This window comes from Lathyrus oleraceus, chromosome 6 (assembly GCF_024323335.1).
Source record: "Lathyrus oleraceus cultivar Zhongwan6 chromosome 6, CAAS_Psat_ZW6_1.0, whole genome shotgun sequence".
Taxonomy (NCBI): Eukaryota; Viridiplantae; Streptophyta; class Magnoliopsida; order Fabales; family Fabaceae; genus Lathyrus; species Lathyrus oleraceus.
The window spans coordinates 501,028,627-501,049,395 of NC_066584.1; the positions used below are offsets into that span (position 1 = coordinate 501,028,627).

At 34.8% G+C, this 20,769-nt stretch overlaps 2 protein-coding genes across 2 annotated transcripts; one reads left to right on the top strand and one right to left on the bottom strand.

Moving 5' to 3' along the window:
* Positions 1-875: 875 nt before the first annotated feature.
* On the bottom strand, positions 876-3,272 carry LOC127096440 (uncharacterized). The gene is made up of 3 exons (XM_051035008.1): positions 3,115-3,272; positions 2,045-2,649; positions 876-1,708 (listed from the first exon to the last, which is right to left on the bottom strand). Exons 1-3 carry the CDS (start codon positions 3,270-3,272, stop codon positions 876-878), a joined length of 1,596 nt encoding a protein of 531 aa, XP_050890965.1.
* An 848-nt stretch (positions 3,273-4,120) lies between these two features.
* LOC127093494 (germin-like protein subfamily 3 member 2) lies at positions 4,121-5,014 on the top strand. The gene has a single exon (XM_051032438.1). The coding sequence runs from the start codon at positions 4,268-4,270 to the stop codon at positions 4,892-4,894; it is 627 nt and encodes a 208-aa protein (XP_050888395.1). The 5' UTR covers positions 4,121-4,267; the 3' UTR covers positions 4,895-5,014.
* Positions 5,015-20,769: the final 15,755 nt, after the last annotated feature.

Here is a 20,769-nt window from a genome sequence, read left to right on the forward strand (position 1 = left end):
GGACCAAGAGAACACGCCTATACTGAGATGGAAAACATAGCCCGATGTGCTTTTTCGGGTTTCAGTTTCACCTGTCCAATCAATGTTTGTGTATCAAATCAACTCTGGCTTGGTAGAACTTGAATACAAAATTCCTTCATCAATTGTTCCTTTGACATACCTCAAAATTCTCTTTGCAATTTGCCAATGTGATTGTCTTGGCGAATCCATGAATCTACTTATAAGTCCAACTTCATAAACTATATCAGGTCTTGTTGCTGTCAAGTACCTGAGGCTTCCCATCAGCCTTCTGAATTGACAACATCACTGTCACTTTCTTTTTTCTAATTTCAATTTTTCTTCCACTGGACTTAGCATTGGTTTACATGATTCCGTCTTAAATTTCTTCAGAATATCTGATGCATATTTCTTTTGTGAAATAAAAATTCCCTCATCTGCCAGCTTCACTTCAATGCCTAGAAAATAAGACATTTGACCCATATCTATCATTTCAAAATGAGTGGACATGCTCTCCTTAAAATCTGCTAACGATTTATTATCATTACCGGTGAAGATAAGATCATCCACGTACAAGCAAACAATAACAACATTTTTTTCATCCTTGTTTGCTTTGACGTATAAAACATGCTCATATTGACTTCTATGGAATCCATTATTGATCAAATATGTGTCAATACGTGTGTACCAAGCTCTAGGCACTTGCTTCAATCCATATAGCGCTTTCTTCAACTTGTACACTTTACCTTCATTTCCTTGTTGTAAATAACCTGACGGTTGTTCTACTTAAACTTCTTCTTCAAGCACACCATTCAAGAAGGCCGACTTAACATCCATCTGAAATATCTTCCATTGATTTTGGGTAGCAAGGGAAAGAATCATGCGTACCGTGTCCATTCTAGCAACTGAAGCAAAACTTCAAAATAATCAATGTCGGGTTTTTGTTTGTACCCTTTTGCTACTAACCGTGCTTTGAAGCGATTTACTTCTCCTTTTGGATTGTACTTAGTTTTGTACACCCACTTGACTCCAATTGGCTTCTTTCCTTCTGGAAGTATAGTTAACTCCCATGTATTATTTTTCTCAATTGCATGAATTTCTTCATCCATTGCTTTCATCCAACAATCTTTATTGGCTGCTTCCTCATGTGTCACATGATCACAATCAGCAAATAAGGCATAATAAGTAATTTCTTCTTCCATATTATCAAGATCATGATATTGACCAACTTCATAATCTTTCAAGTGAGGAGGTGGGTGACGTTCCCGTTGTGGATATCTACGAGGTGGTGAGTCTTGTGTTGGTTCAGTGGATAGTTCATCAAATGTTGGTACAGTGGATGGTTCATTAACTTTATCATCTACTTCTTCATTTATAGTAACTGGTACATGCAACAACTCTTTTTTCTTTTCTGACCAATCCAATGATCCATCTTCATCAAAGGCAACATCCTTGCTGATGACTACCTTTTGAGTTTCTGGATTGTACAATTTGTAGGTTTTTGTTTCTTCATTATATCCTAAAAATTTGCACTTTTCGGCCTTGTCATCAAGCTTCTTCTTCAGTTGATCAGGAACATGTGCATAAGCAATACAACCAAAAACTTTCAAGTTACTCAAATTTGGCTTTTGCCCACTCCAAGCATCTTGTGGAGTTTTATCACGTATACTTTTCACTGAACACCTATTTAAAAGGTATACTGTACAAGTCACTGCTTCGGCCCAAAAAATTGGGTAAATTCTTGCAATGCAACATGCTTCTCATATTATTCATGATTGTTCTATTCTTTCTTTCCGCCACTCCATTTTGTTGAGGAATGTATCTTGCAGTCATTTGATGCTTAACTCCATGCTTTCTCAAGAAATCATCATATACAATATACTTTGTTCTCCTGCCAGCTCTTAAGGTTTTCAGAGTATAACCACTTCGTCTTTCAACATACGCCATAAATCTTTTGAGTGCATCACTACATCCGATTTATTTTTCAAAATATAAATCCATGTCTTCCTACTAAAGTCATAAATGAAAGTAATAAAATATTTATTACCTCTATTAGATAGTACTTCCACATAGCATAAATCAGAGTGCACAAGCTCAAGTGGTTTTGTAGCTCTCCATGCACTCCCTTTAGGAAAAGGATATCGATGCTTCTTTCCAACTACACAAGCTTCACATAGTTGATTAGGAACTTGGATAACAGGCAAGCCAGTAACCCATTTCTTATTTGCAAGAAACTTTATGCTTTCAAAGTTGAAGTGTCCAAGACACATGTGCCAAAGCCAATTATCTTCAATAACTATAGTTTTGCAACACATATTAGCACCATACTCGATGTTCATTGGAAATAGACGATTCCTTGACATGCTTGTATTTGCTATGAGGCTCATCTCAGTGTCATTGACAGTGTAGCCTCTTTTGTTGAAGTTTAAATCATATCCTTTCTCAGCAAGTTGTCCAATGTTTAAGAGAATATAACATGTATTAGGTACATAGAATACATCATAAATATAATTCAAAGATCCATCCTTCAATCTGATGGCAATCTTTTCTTTTCCCAAAACTTGAAGTTTTGAATTATCACCGAGCTTGACTATGCTGCGAAAACTCTCATCTAAGTTACTAAATAGTTCGTTATTCCCACTTAAATGGTTACTGCAACCAGTATCTAGCAACCATTGATCATCATTTTAATCGGCTATAATATGACATGTTGTAAGCACCATTTTCATATCATCTTCAATTTCTGTAACTCGAGCATGACTATCTCTAACATTCAATGATTTAACACGACATTCTCGACTATAATGACCATACTTTTTACAATTATGACACTGAATATGAGATTTGCATTCTGATTGAAAATTCTCGTACTTTTGACATTTGTGACATTGAATATTATATTTATTTTGAAAAGAGCCATTACCTCGTGTGCTTTGTCTTAAGTCAGTTTGAGAATTTCTCCAGTTACCTTTAGAACTATATCCTCTTTGAAAGTGGTTTGGCCTTCTTTGCACAAGTCCGTCATTTATCACATTTGTTTGAGCTTTTAAAGCTTGCTCAAATGTGCCACTTGATCTCTCGTTCATCCACATCTCACGTGACTCCAAAGATGCTTACAAATCATTTAAAGTCATTGTGGTGACATCTTTTCCTTCTTCAATTGCTGTTACTACGTAATCAAAACGATTTGAAATAGTGCATATAGTTTTCTCCACAACATCTCCCTCCTTTATGTCATCACCGTTGGATTTCATTTCATTGACTAGTTTGTCCATTCGTGAAAAATATTCATGAATGCTTTCATCTTGTCCTTATTCCATTAGCTCAAACTGACGTTTTAATCCTTGCAACCTCGTTTGTTTAACTGGGTGAGCACCTTCATATGTTTTAAGTAAAATTTTCCAAGCCTCCTTAACTGTTTTGGCATGGAAAATTTTGTCAAAAACAAATAGCTCTACAGATTGACATATCAAAAATAAAGATTTTTCGTTGAGTTAAAGGTGATTCTCAACTTATTTCTCATCAGCTTTTCCTTTATCTTCTTCCGTTGGTTCAATAAAACTTTTCTTCATAGTTTCTCCATACCCATTGGTTGGTAAACACAACTCCATCAACCGTTTTCAATAGAAAAATTTGATCTTCCACTAAATTTGAAACCAGTTGTTTGCACCGACAAAACTTGATTAGTGCTTGAACTTGTAACCATTTTATTATGGGTTAGAATATAAAAGCTAGTGGTTAGAATATAAAAGCTAGTAAATAGTAGTTTCTAAGGTTTTGTAGGATATTCATGATGCAATGCTACCAATTTGTTTGGAGCATACAAGACGACGAAGAGTAGTCTTCCTTTTAGAGATCATTGGAAACAACTCAACTGCCGACCTCACTATCGCCCATTCTTTTGCTTACAAGTTAATCCAATATTGCAACTAATGACTTGGTGGTTGCTGTCATTTATAATTTCCAACTAATACTTTTTCTTTATTCCAAACAAAATTCAAATTAACTTAATGGATAATGCAGCTCAACTTCATAATTGGTCATTTTAATAATAATTATAATATTTAATCATTTTTAATTAATCTATATTTTTTATATATTGTCAAAAGGAAATTGATATCTCAATATCAATTAAATTAACCTCAATAAAATTCTCACCCCAAAAATATCCCCATGGCCTATAAATATGGTACTCAATAATTGATAGAGCAATATGTAATATGTAAAGCAAACTCATTTGACTCCAAGCACCTTTCAAATTTTAGAAACCATGAAAAACAACAAAATATCAATTCTTCTAGTTCTTATCTTTTTCATCACTTCATCTTTTTGTTCCGATCCAGATCCAGTTCTGGATTTCTGCATAGCCAAACCACAAGAAAGTTGCAAAAACTCATCCACAGCAACCATTGAAGACTTCACTTTCTCCGGCATAAAACTTCCCGGAAACTTCAAACAAACCGGATTTTCATCCCTGGGAGTGAATTCAAACGTGTTTCCAGGTTTGAACACTCTTGGAGTTTCGTTTGTGAGAGCTGATTTTGACGTTGGCGGTGTCAATGTCCCTCACTTTCATCCAAGAGCAACAGAAGTTGCTATTGTGATGGAGGGGAAAATCTATTCGGGATTTGTTGATACTAAGAACAAGATTTTCGCTAAGGTTTTGGAGAAAGGTGAGGTGATGGTTTTTCCAAGAGGACTTGTGCATTTTCAGATGAATGTTGGTGATGTTCCTGCTACCATTTTTGGGAGCTTTGATAGCCAGAATCCTGGTTTGATGAAAATTCCTAATGTTGTCTTTGGATCTGAGATTAAAGATGAGCTTTTGGAAAAAGCTTTTGGATTTAATTCTAAGGAGCTTTCTAAGTTGAAGAAGAGGTTTTCTCCTACAACCTAATAATAGCTTGTATGAAATTGATTTTTTGACATCAATGTTTTGATGTTGAATATTGTTTATGATGTAAAAGAGATAGAGATAAACATATTTATGATTAAATCAAATATGATTTTTATATGATATACTTTTTTTAATAACATTTCTTGTGACTAGTTGAAAGAATCCATTGGTGGAAAGTTATTCTATTGGTTTTTGTAGTTAATTGTTATAATGATTCATTTCTTCTTAGGTAAGGGTCTAAAGATTTTAATTTATTGATAGTGGAAGAGCTAAAAAGCTTTAGGAGTTTGAGGAGTTTGAGGTGCATGTTTGGTTTTCTAAATATAAAATTTGATTTTTTTTAGTGAAATTGATTTTTATAAAATTAATTTTAGTTAAAAGTATGATGAATGAAGAGTGGTTGATATTTGGATAAATTTATATGAAAATGAGTTTAAAAATAACTTATGCGTCTAAAATTATGTTTAGACTGTAAACCTTAATTTCAAGTTAAAATCAATTTTGAAAATAAAGTAAATTATATCTAAGAGAAATCAAATATGTCAAAATAAGATTTTAAATATTTAAAAATATTTCGGGTTCAATTCACTTTAATACTCTTTTGAACCAAATATCTTACTGAATTGAGATTTTTTATAGAGTATAAAAATTATTCTTAATTTTGATTTTTAAGTAACATTATCTTTTTTTGTTATCAAAATAATAATCAATCAAGTTAAAAGATTTGACTTCAAGATATTAATCGGTGTCAATTTTTTTGACTTCAAATCCACTTAATTGTGTATATAAAGTATTGTCCATTTTAATCTTTATAAAAGTCTTTTATAATTTTGTCCTTAAAAAAACATTTTAAATTAAAAAGTGTGAAGATTGTTCATATTTCATAGACATGTCATAGTCATATCATAGTCAATAATATTGGTCATAAAATAAAATAAAAATACACTTATTTAGCTTCCAAGGTTGTGTTTTTTGAGTTCATATTTCATAGGGATATCATAGTGAATAATATTTGATTTTCTATGTCCATATTTTATAGTCAAATATTTGCACTTTTGTGTCCATATTTTAAAGTCAACGATATTTGCTCTTTTGTGTCCATATTTTATAGTCAATAACTAAACACGTTTGGCACAAAAGATTGAAAATCAAAGGAGTGGTTGGAAAGCATTATTTCACATGAGTGTGTCTTTCTCTTTACTTTTCCATTCTGCTAAGTTTAATTAGCTTATGCCATTGAGTGCTTTTATCCTAAGACATCATTTTCAAGAGGTTGAAATTGCTTCGAAAGTTCCTTCGTTTGGTTGTCCCAACCATGTGACTAGCATTTTTCTTTACCTTTCTCGTCTATTTGCCATGTTCTTTTTGGATAACCAAACAAGTTGAGATTATGGTATAAAAGCTTTTGATAGTCACTCATCTATCATTTATATCAACAAATCAAATTGCATATATTTATCTATTATCAAATACTTTCATCGCAAGTTTAGGCCAACGATAAATTCAGACAAATCATATTCTATAGATACTACAATAGATATAAGTACTATTACAAAATATGGTATTTTTGAAATGAACAAATTACGAGTACGATTGACAAAAAAAAAGAATTTTTAAAATGTATCAATTAAGAGTTAGATTGTTCAATCATATTAAAATACCATAATAAAAATAAAAAGTTGTATTAAGTTTTGGTTGCATGTGGACATCAAAATGACAAATAAAAAAGTGTTATATCATATAACATTAATGATAAAAGAAGACACTCAAAATAATTTTTTTTACTTAAATAATCTATTTTATAAAAAAAATTCTCAAAATAATCCATATTTCAGATACTTTTCAAAATAATCCACTTTAAAGAGTGTCAGGTGAATTGATGTATGCTCTCTAAATTAAAGAGGTGATGTCAATTGGATTGACTTATGCATCTAGTGATGTCAATCCAATTGGCGCATATGTGTTAGGTTTAAGAGAATGCGTCAATTGGTCTGACACCTATGTGTGTTGTATAATTTTTTTGAAAAATAATTTACATTTTATATAAAAGTCAAAATCGAGAAACGCACTGATAACTCAGTTGATTTCACCGTGAAATGCACTGATTCGAGAAGATATGTCATCGAATATCGTAACATTCTTTGCAAGTTTCGGTTGGCTGCGTCTCACGGGAATAGAAGTGATTCTTGGGAGATAACTTCTATAGACCCACCTCACAATTGCATTGCTAGTAATATTATACAGGATCACCGAAAATTAAGCGTTGAATTGATATGTCAAGATATTTTGCGGCTTGTTAACAAAGACCCATTAGTGAAGGTGAGTATAATAATATCTCATATCGTCACACGATATAATTATACTCCCTCTTACAAGAAAGTGTGGATTGCAAGGACAAAGGTTGTTGAACAGGTATTTGGCAACTGGGAGGATACATACAAAGCATTGTCATGGTTTTTATGGGGCCTTAAAACATACGCATCGAGGACTGTTGCAATTATGGAGATATTTCCAGCATTTACGTCAGTCGGAACTTGTGTTGGTGGAAATAGAATTTTTCATCGCCTCTTTTGGGCGTTTCAACTATGCATAAAAGGTTTTGCATTCTGCAAACTTATTATTCAAATTGATGGAACATGGTTATACAGAAAATACAAGGGCACTTTGCTTATGGTTGTTGCACAAGACGGCAATAATAATGTCTTTCCCATTGTCTTTGCTCTGTTTGAAGGTGAAATCCTGGTGGTTGGGTTTCTTCCTTAGTCATCTCAGAACACATGTCGCTCCATAAGTCAATCTCTATTTGATTTCAGATAGACATGCTGCTATTGAGAGTGCTTACAATAACCATGACAACAAATGTTATAATCCTTCTTCTACCCGTGTCTATTACATTAGACATATCGCACAAAACTTCATGCGTGCAATCAAAGATAAGAACCTTTGCAAAAAAGTGGTGAATGCAGGGTATGCTCTAACTCAGCCGTCATTTCAACATTATCGTGACAAAATTAGATTGTCAAATGCAGATGCAGGAAGGTGGGTGGATAACATACCATTAGAGTAGTGGACAAGGGCATTTGACAGAGGATGTCGATGGGTCCACATGACAACAAACATTGTGGAATGCATGAATGACGTCTTCAAAGGGATTAGAAATCTATCAATAACCGCATTGGTGAGAACAACCTATTTTAGGTTGGCATCGACCTTCGCAACCAGAGGCGAAAGATGGAGTGCAGTGTTAATGTCAGGTCAATTATTCAGTGAATGCTGTATGAAAGTGATTAAAAAGGAAACTATCAAATCTAGCACACGCGCGGTTATAATCTTTGATCGTTGATCAGTCACCATTTATGCTAGATATTCCACTATTTAACCGTAAATAAGTCAGATAAACTGTGTAAACTGAAGCATTTTTAGTTAGATATAAGCTCAATTCTATAATATAAAGTGTGTTGTTACTTATGAGTTTCTTGAGGATATTTTACACTTTTGGTTATGTTAGCAGGTAAAAAACTAGTTTGGAAGCTCAGGGAATCAAACGCCAGATGCGAAATTGAGCCCGAGAAAGAAAACGGAAGAAAAAATCAATTTTTGGAGAACCTGCTGTCCATACGCGTATGGCCTTACATGATACGCGTATGGACCTTCCCAGTACGCGTAGCATACGTATATGACAAGAGGGATGGAAAATCTAGCCAAAAGACAAGCTTCTGGTGATACGCGTACCAGACTGGGCAATACGCGTACCAGACTGGGCAATACGCGTATCAGAGGCTGTCTTACGTGCAGTACGCGTTTGAGACTAGGCAATACGCGTATGAGACTGGGCAATACGCGTATGGAGCCCAAAATCAGGAAAAGTCCAACTGAATAGCTATTTAGAGGGCAGAACACGATTTTCCAGGGGTTGGACGATTTTGGAGAGAAAAAAGACGCGTTTTGAGAGCTGGAGACTCTACGATTATCAGAGGATTCATATGTTCAAGAGTTTTCCGACGATTGAAGATTGATTCCTCACGAAATTCTGTAATGACAACAATGTTAATTTTTGTTTTTATTTCGATTATGAGTAGCTAAACCCCCCATTGCTAGGGGGGTGACCCTGATTCTGAATGTGACAGATTTTATGTTTATGAGTGCATTGACTATTTCTTCTTTTCCATTGATTTGTTCTTATTACCGCTCTTTATGCTTTATTCGTCGGACCAACGAATGATGATTAATATGAATAGTTTAAGCTGGACAGTAATTATTCATTGATATGTATAAGAATTCTGGATAGTAAAAATAACCTAGGACTAGGGATTTTCTATCTGACCGGTAATTCTTGATATTCGAATGCTTGAGTATGAACTTAATTATTTATGGACATAGTAATTAGGTTATATAATCAAAGGTCTTTTCACTAAAGAATTAGGAATAGATACCCTTGAGGACCGGAATTAATTGGACAGAATTATTGTCTAAGCCTTCATAAATTATATCTGTTACAAGAAGTTTCATTCACCGAACCCTAGCAATCTTCTCTCATTTGTCTCTTGTTCAACCTTTTACTTGTTTTATTTATTTGCAATTGGTAGTATAATTACTCACAACACAAAAACCAAAGGCTTTTGTCTAATTGAAACAATCTATAAACTCTGTATCGTTAAGCAGTCCTTGAGATCGACAAACAGGGAATTTCCCTTTTATTACTACAGTGAGAAAAATAGTACACTTGCTATTTTCCCATCAACCGTCATAGGAAAAATTTAAGTGTACATAAAACAATGGACCACAATGAGGGGAGGACAAATTCATCCTATGTTGTCAGACTAAACAGAAGTTGGTGCGACTATGGCAAGTTTCAGGCCTTCCATATACCTTGCTCCTATGTCATTGCGGCATGCGCACATACTCTCCAGGACGCTTAAAACCATCTATCTGATGTTTACAAGGTCATTACCGTCATGAACCTCTATATCGTGAGCTTCTAAGTGCTAACAATGGAGGAATATTGACTTCCATATCAAGGGGACATAGTTTGATACAATGATGAGATGCGAAGAAAGAAAAAAGGACGGTCAAATAGCACGCGTATTAGAACATAAATAGATACAGCTGATAAAATGATAAGATTATATAGTATATGTCGTCAACCAGGACATAATAAAAAAATGTCCCAAACTCGAAGCAATCTCTGCGTCATAATTTAGTATCTCTTTTCAATTTTTGTAATCTTTGATTTTGATATATTAATAACTTTTTGTTACAACAAGGTTAACAACAAACATCACTCCAACTTAAACACACTTAAAATCGAACAAATCTGAATAAACAACATGCACAACAAATATCAAAACAAATAAAAATACTTAACCATAACATTTAAAAATAACATTTCTAACTGATTACAACAATCAAACTGATAGCATTTGGTATAAACATCACTTCCCTAGCATCTTTATCATTTTTAACTCGCACTCATCCACGTACGACATCGTGTCTCTCAATACTTCTAATTTTTTCGCCTTCAGGTATGTTTCCATCTAACCAATGAACCAACTCCCTCTGTAGTTGCTCCAAATGACAACTGTTCCAGAAGAGCATCTCCATCGGAGGCTTGTCTCTTGAAAAAATCATTTTTCTATAGCGGCAACGAAGACGAACCATGTTTGTAATATAATAAAAAGAAATATGTAAAAATGAATCACACAACACCTCTATTTATATAAAAAAAATACACAATACACAGAGGAGGCAGACCAATTGACGTCTCCTCTCATTTTTTACACATATACGCCAATTGGATTGGCAGCAACGTGTGTTGTAGCCAATTCAATTGGCGCATCCTCTTTAAATTTATGGGTATGCGCCAATTCATCTGACATCTATATATTAATATTTTTTTTAAGAGTGGGGTAGTTTGGGAATTAATCTGAAATGTAGGTTATTTTAGAATTTTATAGAAAATGAATTATTTGAATAAAAAATTCTTCAAAACAACCATTTTCTAGCACGAAATAGATTATATATCAGAGAAAAATTAAATTAAATTTATTATGTGTGTTTTTTTACTATTTTTTTAATAAAAATATAACACATGTATTTAAATATTATTTAAAAAATGAAAATAGTAGGAAAAAGTTATAGATTTACATATTTTAATTGAAAAATAAAAAAAACTACACTTAAAAATTTATATTTAAATTTTCCTTATGTATAATCATAACTCTATGACTTCATGTTTGCATGAGAATTTAAATTTTATATTTGAATTTTTTTTATAAAAATTTAGAAAGTTTAATCTTGATTGAGGATAATTAAAAGAGAAATTAAAATTTAGATATTTAATTTTGACCAATAAGTTTAAATATAAATATAGGTGATGCTTATATTCACACATATTGAAGTTTAAATCCTTTCTTGCATAACTAATCATAAAATACTCTAGATAATAATTTAAAAATGATTTAAATAAATAAACCGTCTATAAATTATCAAGTTCTTGATTTTTCTCTAGTATTTAGACAAACATTTCATTTGTGTTCTCTTGAAAGTCCTAATGTTAGGAAAACCCCTTTGGTTTTGGTCATACCATATACTGGTTCATGTCACCTTTACTCTTTGATTCAAATATCATTACCTTGTCGATTCCAACAATACCATTGTCTTTTGGTACAAGTTATACTTCTCATCACTTCAGTCATACCCTTTCATTTGTGTTTGTCTTGTCAGTCCTAGTTGCTTAGGCAAACACCTCTTTTTCAGTTTTTCCATCTTAGTTCTAAGAACTACGGAGCTATGAATTTCTCATTGCACGATGAGAATACGTAGGCATAAGGGTTTGAATTCTTGGCGAGCATATTAATTATTCTTCTACCTTATGGCACTATCCAGATCTTTCATCATTCAATACCTTCAATACCTTCATTCATCCCCAATGATACACTTTCTCTTTGAACCAAATACATTATTTCTTAGAGTTCCATATATACCTTTGGCCAATAACCAATGTCTTCCTCTGAATCAAGAACATTTCCTTTGTTTACTTACCTTACATCTTTATATAGGCAAAACCCTTTATTTTTATGTCAATATGATAGCTTTTCTCATTGGTTCAGATATACCTACCCTATGGGTTCAAACAACATTATCTTTTGGTTCAAACCATACCTTTATCACAATTTCTTTCATCTCCCACATTTAGTTCTATGAACTATAGAGCTCTGAGTTCCTAATTGCACTATAAGAATACGTAGGTATGAGGGCCCTAATCCTCACTGAGCACTTTGTTTATTCCATTCTTTTTTTTCTTTCGCGAGTAATCTTTAGATAGTAACACTCGTTCGAGCAAAGAACAAGCAAAATGGTTCCCGTTGAATACAACAAATGTGAGGGATGTTAATATTTCCCCCTTGCATGACCGACTTCCTTACCCATTTTCTCTTCTCCCGAGTTTTAGCGATATTTTTCCTTTCCTTCAAAAATAAATAAAGTTCGATGACAACTTTGTTGTATCTTTGAGTGTGCGATGCGCTTGGGTATTTTTTGTGTAATTTTAGAGTTGATGGGATGGTAAGGACCTCTCATCACCCTGACTGTCTATTGTCATCCATCAATAAGGATATCCCCTACATTGAAATTGAAGCTTTTTAAACTCCTGGCTATGACTTCTTAGCTCCCCCCCTCTCTCTCTCTTCCAATTCCTTTGGTGCCTATTTTCTCTCTCTTCCTAATTACATGTACAATCACTTAGCCTCCCCTCAAACTTTCCTATTTATTTTACCCTAATTTTTATAATATTTGCTTATTACATTATTGGTCCAACTTACTCAATTTCTCACAAATCCACCTCTCATTCTCAAAATATTCCAGTTTCCACCAAACTCCTGAATTCTTACTTTATTAGTATTATTATTAATTAATAAAAATTCCATTTAAATAAATATTTAATAAAATTATCCAAATTTTTATTTTCTCAATTTATTACTAAATAACTAAATTATTCAACTATTTCTAATAATTCCAATATATATATATATATATATATATATATATATATATTATTTTATTTTATTTTATTTTTCTGCTCTCAAATTCTAATAATTCGAATAACACACAAATAAAACGCCAATAATTAAAAAAAATTATTAAAAATCAGGATGTTATAGTTTCCTAGAACATCATGAAATTGGAGCACCAAACACCTGTAGTGCTTCTCCTGCCAGACTTGTCTCCACATCAATATGCATCTGAATAGAAGGTAATCACTACATTATTTCCATATGAACTCCTTGGGAAAAGAATTTCACTATTGAATGTTCCCTTTTAGTATCTCAAAATTCTTCTTGCAGCCTTCATATGAGAGACTCTAGGGTCATCCATGTTCTACTAGACCGATTGAGAAACTTATATCAGACCCACTATTACTCATATGTTGCGACTTCATTATCACCAATGACTTCAATATCTTGAAGTCTTGATGGAGCCCCTCTTGTTCTTTGAGGTCTTTGATCCATGTCTTCCTCCTCATCGTGATTGGCTACCTTATCATGACCCTGCTCAGCAACTTCAACAGTTTGAGTCTCATTTAGCTCATCATTTACCTCATCCAAGGTTGAACTTAAGAAAGGCCTTTTGGCTGTATTATTAGAGACATTGTTCCAGGCAGAATCCTCATCAAAAATAACATATAAGCTTCAGTTTGTGATAGTCAACTAGTATCATAGGTTCATTTTTTCATCTAGCTTTCTCCTTATAGCATCGGGTATGTAGCAAACTGAGCCAGACCCATTTAAGTGGTTCATTGATGTTTTCTTTCCACTCCATACTTCTTATGGAACTTTATTCCCCAATCTTTTGGTTGGGCGCCTGTTTTGTTGAATTGTAATTCCTTGTATCGAAGCAGGTTGCTCGACATAAGCAAGGAAGTGTTAAATCACCTAGTGTGTCAAGTTGTATTTGTGTGTCGAAGTTCCGAAGCATGTTTCTTCACACAGGATTTCGACTTAGGCATATTTTTAGTAGTGTTAACTATTTTGGGCTTTTACAGTTTTGGGCTTTGGCTTAGGAAGTAAGCTAACCTAAATCTATAAATAGATGGAGTAACCATTTTTCTTGTATGAAGAGAAGAAAGAACTCATAACATTGTATTCACAGAATTTTGCAGTTGCAAAGTGGATAAAGAAGTTTTCCACAGGTTATGGGCAGAGGGAAAACTCTGCAGAAAATATTTTTCTTCTCCAACGTTCTTTTCTTTCTTTCTCAATCATTCCTTTCTTTTCATTTTCATTGTGTGGTTAATAACAATCTTGTTCATCAAGATTGATATAATTTCTCCATAGGTTGTGGCGGATTTCCAACATCAGGTATCTAGAGCTCCGGTTTTAGCGATTCGTGGGAAGAAAATCACGATGGCAATGAATCATCCAAACATGCATTTTTCAGTGAACCTTCTCATTCTCAAAAATAATAATCATGAGAATTTGTGCAAGAAGATGAAGATTGTGTTATGTTATCAAGATCTTTGGGATCTTGTGAAGGAAGGAGTAACAACGCTTGCAGAAAACGCGATTGATCAAGAAAGGGTTGCACATAAAGAATTGAAAAAGAAAGATTATAAAGCTATCTTTATAATCCATCAATGTGTTGATCCATACAACTTTGAAAAGGTTAGTGATGTAGAGCCAGTGAAAGAAGCCTGGGAAATTCTAGAGAAGTCGTTTGGAGGCGGGGAGAAGGTGAAAGAGGTGAGGTTACAAACTCACGTATGAATTGCTTCAGATGGAACATAATGAAAGCATAATTGATTTCTTCACTAAGGCTACGAAACTGGTGAATCAAATAAAGGTATACAGAGAAGTGTTGACATCAAGATCTGTTGTTGGAAAGATCTTAAGGTCGTTCGCTACAAAGTCCGCCCGTGTGGTAGTAGCCATAAAAGAGTCGTAAGATTTATCAAAACTGACAAAGGAAGAGCTTTAAGGGACACATGAATCTCATGAACAAAGAATGGCTAAAAGTATTGCAGGAAAGTCGAAGAGTGATATGGATTTGCAGGCACAATCAACAAAAGAAAGGAAAGGCAAAGGAAGCTGGAATGGCAACAAAGGCAGATGAGGCTACAACAATTCGACTGGTCAAAATCAGCAAGAAGGAAACTGGTTGAATCAGAGAAAACCATGGAACCAAGGAAACTAAAGAGGTGGTGTTGCAGGTAGAGGAAGAGGTAGTGGTCAAAAGTCAGACAAGAGTCACATTCAGTGTTACAATTGTCAGAAGCATGGTCAATATTCTAGTGATTGTCCAGAAAAGCAGAAGAATCAAGAAACTGATGCAAAGCTGGTGAAACATGAAGAAGAAGAAGAAGAGATGTTGTTGATGGTTACAATGAGATATGGAGAAAGATTCAAGGACCAATGGTACTTGGACTCATGATGCTCATCACGCATGTCTAGAAGGAAAGATTGATTTGTCAACATAAAGCCCTCAATGAAGAACATGGTGAATTTGTAAATGACAATACTCTAACAGCTGAAGGTGTTGGTGATGTTCTGATTATGAGGAAAGATGATAAGAGGTCATTAATTTCAAATGTGTTGTACATACCAGGCATGAAGAGCAATTTTCTCAGCATAGGGCAGTTAGTCGAAAAGAACTACAAGGTGTTGATCAAAGACAAGATGATGAGAGTTATCGACTCAAATGGAAGGTTGATCTTGAAGGCTCCAATGTCTCATAATAGAACCTTCAATATTGAGCTTAATGTGATGGAGCATTAGTTCCTTGCAACAGCAGCCAACATAGATGAATGGATATGGCATTATAGACTTGGCCATCTCAATTTCAAATACATCAAAGATTTGAAGATACGAAATATGGTTTCAGGATTACCAGAAATCGACATTCCGAACAAAGTGTGTGAAGAATGTATGCAGGTGAAGCAGCACAAGAACAACTTCAGTAAGGATGCAGGAAGCAGGTCGAAGGAAATTCTTGAAGTCATATACTTTGATGTATGTGGTCCTATCTAGGTGGATTCGATGGGAGGTAACAAATATTTTGTTACAGTCATAGATGATTTCAGTCAAAAACTGTGGACTTACCTGATCAAGAAAAAAAGTGAAGTGATTGAGGTATTTTCCAAGTTTAAATTTATGGTCGAAAGATAAAGCGGACGAAAGCTCAAGATTCTGAGGACTGATGGTGGTGGAGAATATGTTCCGAAAGACTTCAATGCATTATGTGTGAAAGAAGGGATTGTGCATAAGGTGGTGCCGCCCTACACTCCACAGCATAATGGATTCGCAGAAAGGAAGAATAAAATCATTATGAATAAGGTGAGAAGTATGTTGAAAGGAAAGCATTTACCCAAAGAATTATGGGGAGAAGTTGTGTCGACTGTAACATATATCCTGAACAGGGGTCCGACGAAGAAGCTAGAAGGAATCAGGCCAGAAGAATGTTGGTTTGGTGTCAAGCCTAGCTTGAGTCATCTAAAGGTGTTTGTATCTATAACACATAGACATGTGCCAGATCAGTTGAGAAGAAAACTTAATGACAAGTCGAGTCAGATGATCCTGATAGGATATCATTCGAGTGGAGGATATAAGTTGTTCGACCCAGTGAACAAGCAAGTGGTTATCAACAGAGACGTGATCATAGATGAGCTTATGGAATGGGATTTGAATGAGAATGTTAAGAAGGATTCAATGAGAATCTTATATGATGAACCATCCAGTGAAGTCGAAAGAGAAGTTCAACAAGAAGTCATAGGTGAAGCAGGCTCAAGCAGACCTCAAAGAATAAGACATGTGCCTGCAAGGTTGCAAGAATGTGTGATTACATCAGATGATGTCGTTAATGAAGAAGGTGAGCTGGTACACTATGCTTTCTATGCAGATGCCGAACCAGTCAATGCAATTGAGGCATTGAAAGATTCGAAGTGGGTGAAAGCAATGAACAAAGAACTGAAGTCAATCAAAGTCAACAACACTTAGTCACTTGTCGAATTTCCTCAAGACAAGAAGGCAATCGATGTGAAGTGGATATACAGGGTGAAGTTTAATCCCAAAGGATAAGTGACTCGACACAAGGCGAGACTTGTGGCGAAAGGATTTCTTTAGAAAGAAGGAATCGACTTTGGAAAGTTTTTGCACCTGTTGCTAGGATCGAAACAATCAGGTTGGTTGTTGGTCTAGCAAACATGAACAACTGGCAGATGTGTCAGATGGATGTGAAATGTGCATTCCTAAATGGCCCCTTAGAAGAAGAAGTTTATGTTGCACAACCAGTTGGGTTTGTGAAACAAGGCAAAGAAAGAAAGGTGTATAGGCTGCATAAAGCCCTGTACGAATTTAAACAAGCTCCAAGAGCTTGGAACAAGAAGATAGATGGCTTTCTTAGGGAGAATGGGTTTTGTAAAGTGAAAAATTGAACATGGAGTATATGTAAGAAGAAGCAAGAGTGAATTGCTTATACTATGTCTCTATGTCAATGACTTGTTGATAACAGGTAGCTGCAAGAAGGAGATCGAAGACTCCAAAGGTGATCTCAACAAGGAACTCGAAATGTCATATTTGGGTGACATTTTATATTTCCTTGGCATCAAATTCTACAAGAGTGGTAGATGTTTGATGATGCATCAAAGAAGGTATGCAGGCAAAATACTCAAGAGATTTGAGATGCAAGATTGTAACCCAATTACGACTCCAGTTAAGCCCGAACTACAACTGTCGAAAGATTCAGATGAAGATAATGTCGACCCAACCCAATATAGAAGACTTATTGGGTCACTACGATACCTTTGCCACACAAGGCCTGACTTAGCATAGAGTGTAGGTATGGTGAGTATATTCATGCAGAAGCCAAAGGTATCACATATAGAAGCAACGAAGAGGATACTAAGGCATATGAAAGGAACTTTCAACTATGGAATTTTGCTTCCTGAAGCTGATGAAGGAAAAGAATGCAAACTAGTGGAATACACCGACTCAAGTTCGTGTAGCGATGCTGAGGATCGAAAATCCATAATTGGCTATGTGTTTATACTAGATGGTGCACCAGTTGCTTGGAGTTTGAGAAAGGAGTCAGTAGTGGCATTATCGTTGTGCGAAGCAGAATACATAGATGCTTCCCTTTGTGCATGTCAAGCAACCTGGATGGTGAATCTGGTCGAAGAGGTAACAATGAAGAGTCGTGGAGCAATTACCATGAAGATCGACAACATGTCAGCTATCAATCTAGCAAGGAATCCGATAGCACATGGTCGAAGCAAGAACATCGAAATGAGGTTCTATTATCTTCGAGAGCAGGTATCAGATGGGAAGATGAATTTGGAACACTGCAGAACTGAGAATCAAATTGCAGACATCATGACGAAGGGAGTGCAGGTCGAAGTGCTCAGAAGACTAAGAGCTATGATGAATGTAGATATCTTAGACACAATGAATTAGGTGGTATATTGAATTTCAATTCCTTGTGTCGAAGCATGTTGCTCGACAGAAGCAAGGAAGTGTCGAATCACCTAGTGTGTCGAGTTATATTAGTGTGTCGAAGTGTCGAAGCATATTGCTTCACACAGGATTTTGACTTAGGCCTATTTTTAGTAGTGTTAACTATTTTGGGCTTTTACAGTTCTAGGATTTGGATAGGGAGTAAGCTAACCTAAAACTATAAATAGAGGGAGTAACCCTTATTCTTGTATGAAGAGAAAAAAGAACTCATAACATTGGATTCACATAAATTTACAGTTGCAAAGTGAATAAAGAAGTTTTTCACAGGTTGTGGGCAGAGGGAAAACTTTGCAGAAAATATTCTTCTTCTCCAACATTCTTTTATTTATTTCTCAGTCGTTCCTTTCTTTTCATTATCATTATCATTGTGTGGTTGATAACAATCTTGTTCGTCAAGATTGATAGAAATTCTCCATATGTTGTGGTGGATTTCTAACATGTTTAAATCATAAGCAGTATTGTTCATCTGAGACTGCAATCATAAGCACCATTCTTCCTGAATCAATGGATCCTTCATGTGCAATATTTTCTCCATCGCCATATTTATATCCTTCAAATCATCTTTCCCTTTGTTGTACCAGCAGTTATTGGATATGTGCCTCTATTGACTGCAGTATTGCTATCAAGGGTAAGTATTTGTTTTGTGGTATCCACAGGGACTACTGCGATATCAATTTCGTTCAACAGTTACTATGATTTTAAGCGGGAGCTTGAAAGATGTTTGTTATAAAGTGTAAATCAATAAATGATAGAAAAAGTTTCAAAGAGATGAGAGCTTGTCAGGATTGGATTTCAGCCACCGATAGAATATGTAATTTACCAATCAGTTATATAGAATCTAAATATTTATCAATATCAGCATGTATCGCTCGCCGACAATATTTATGTCTAAACTCTTGATGAGAGTTCAACCATATTGTAGAATCGACGATCTCTCAGCCTATTAAACAATATGGTAGCATTAAGACTCGATACTCAAGTGAATGTTAAATCTAAATTTATGTCTAGAGTTTAGCATCTAACAAATGATTATCCTAGATCGAGATTTAAAGAGTATTTCTCAATAACAGTTCAAATCAATATGTAAAATAAGTAAACAAGGATTGCATTGATATGGATTCATAAAGAGAATGCATACAACGTCATGATCAATAAAAATACACACTGTTACGGAGAACTTACATCCAATCCCAACAAGAAAGGGATTTATCTACTCATGGTAGCTAGATACAAAGAGAAGAACGAAGATGAACACGCATCAATCGTGATTTCCCAATGATTGATGTGAACCACAACTTCCGATCTTCAAGAAGCACCCTCTCCTGTTGTTTTTTAAGTTTCTCTCTCTTCAAAATGTAATATATCCCTAAAAATATGAAGTGCAAAGCTATTTATATAAATATGAAAAAGCAGATTGCGCTTAGCCCTGTATTTGGCGCTAAACGCAGCTAACGGACAAATAACTTAAACTGTCGTAAATGGCGTTAAGCGCCCTACTGAACATCGTGTTGAGTGCGCTACCCCCTGTCTGGCTACCTCCAAGCGTGCTTTGAGTGCACTATGCCTCACTTGAAGTTTTGATTTCTTCCAAAAATTGCATGTTGAAGCTATTTTTCCCGCTTTTTATGTCCAAAGCTCCTCCAATGTAAACATACATACAAAATGAGTTGCAAATGACCAATCTACACAATATTTAAACATAAGTTGAGGTTTTGACTCGTGAATCCAAAGAATGAAGCTAATAAGTGTCATTTTTTATGCATAAATTCACCATAATTTGGCACTTATCAGTCCCCACTTCTCACAGTTGTAACATTGAACACCTTTCTTGTCAAGTTTTTCTTTAAGATAGGAAGTTTCTCCTTCTCTCTTTGAGAACTCGGATGACTTCTCGTCATTCTTTAGCTTTTTAGAGTGAGGCAAAGATCCCTTATTGTTATAACCTTTGTCAAATTTTTCTTTAACCTTATTAGAACCACCATGCTATCACAGGTTTGAGCTTGAAAGACCTGTATTGATTCTTGAACACCTCTTAGTTGAACATTCCTTAATTCACGAGCTTCCAGATCCTCCAACTTCATTTTGGCCATGTTGCTCGCTTCTTATATAACCAGGATGACATGATCAACATGAGAGGTTGGTGTTCTCATTACCTTCTCAATGATCATCTTGCCAGACATTGTTTCACCATAACTCTTCATCATATTAACAAGATTATGAACCTTGGACACATAGCCTACAACCTTCTCATCTTCACCAATCTGCAGTAACTCATACTGTACCTTAAAGCTTGCAGCTTGACATCCTTGACCTTTTCACCTACTTCATAATATTTGACAAGAATATCTCATGCTTCTTTTGTCGATACAACAT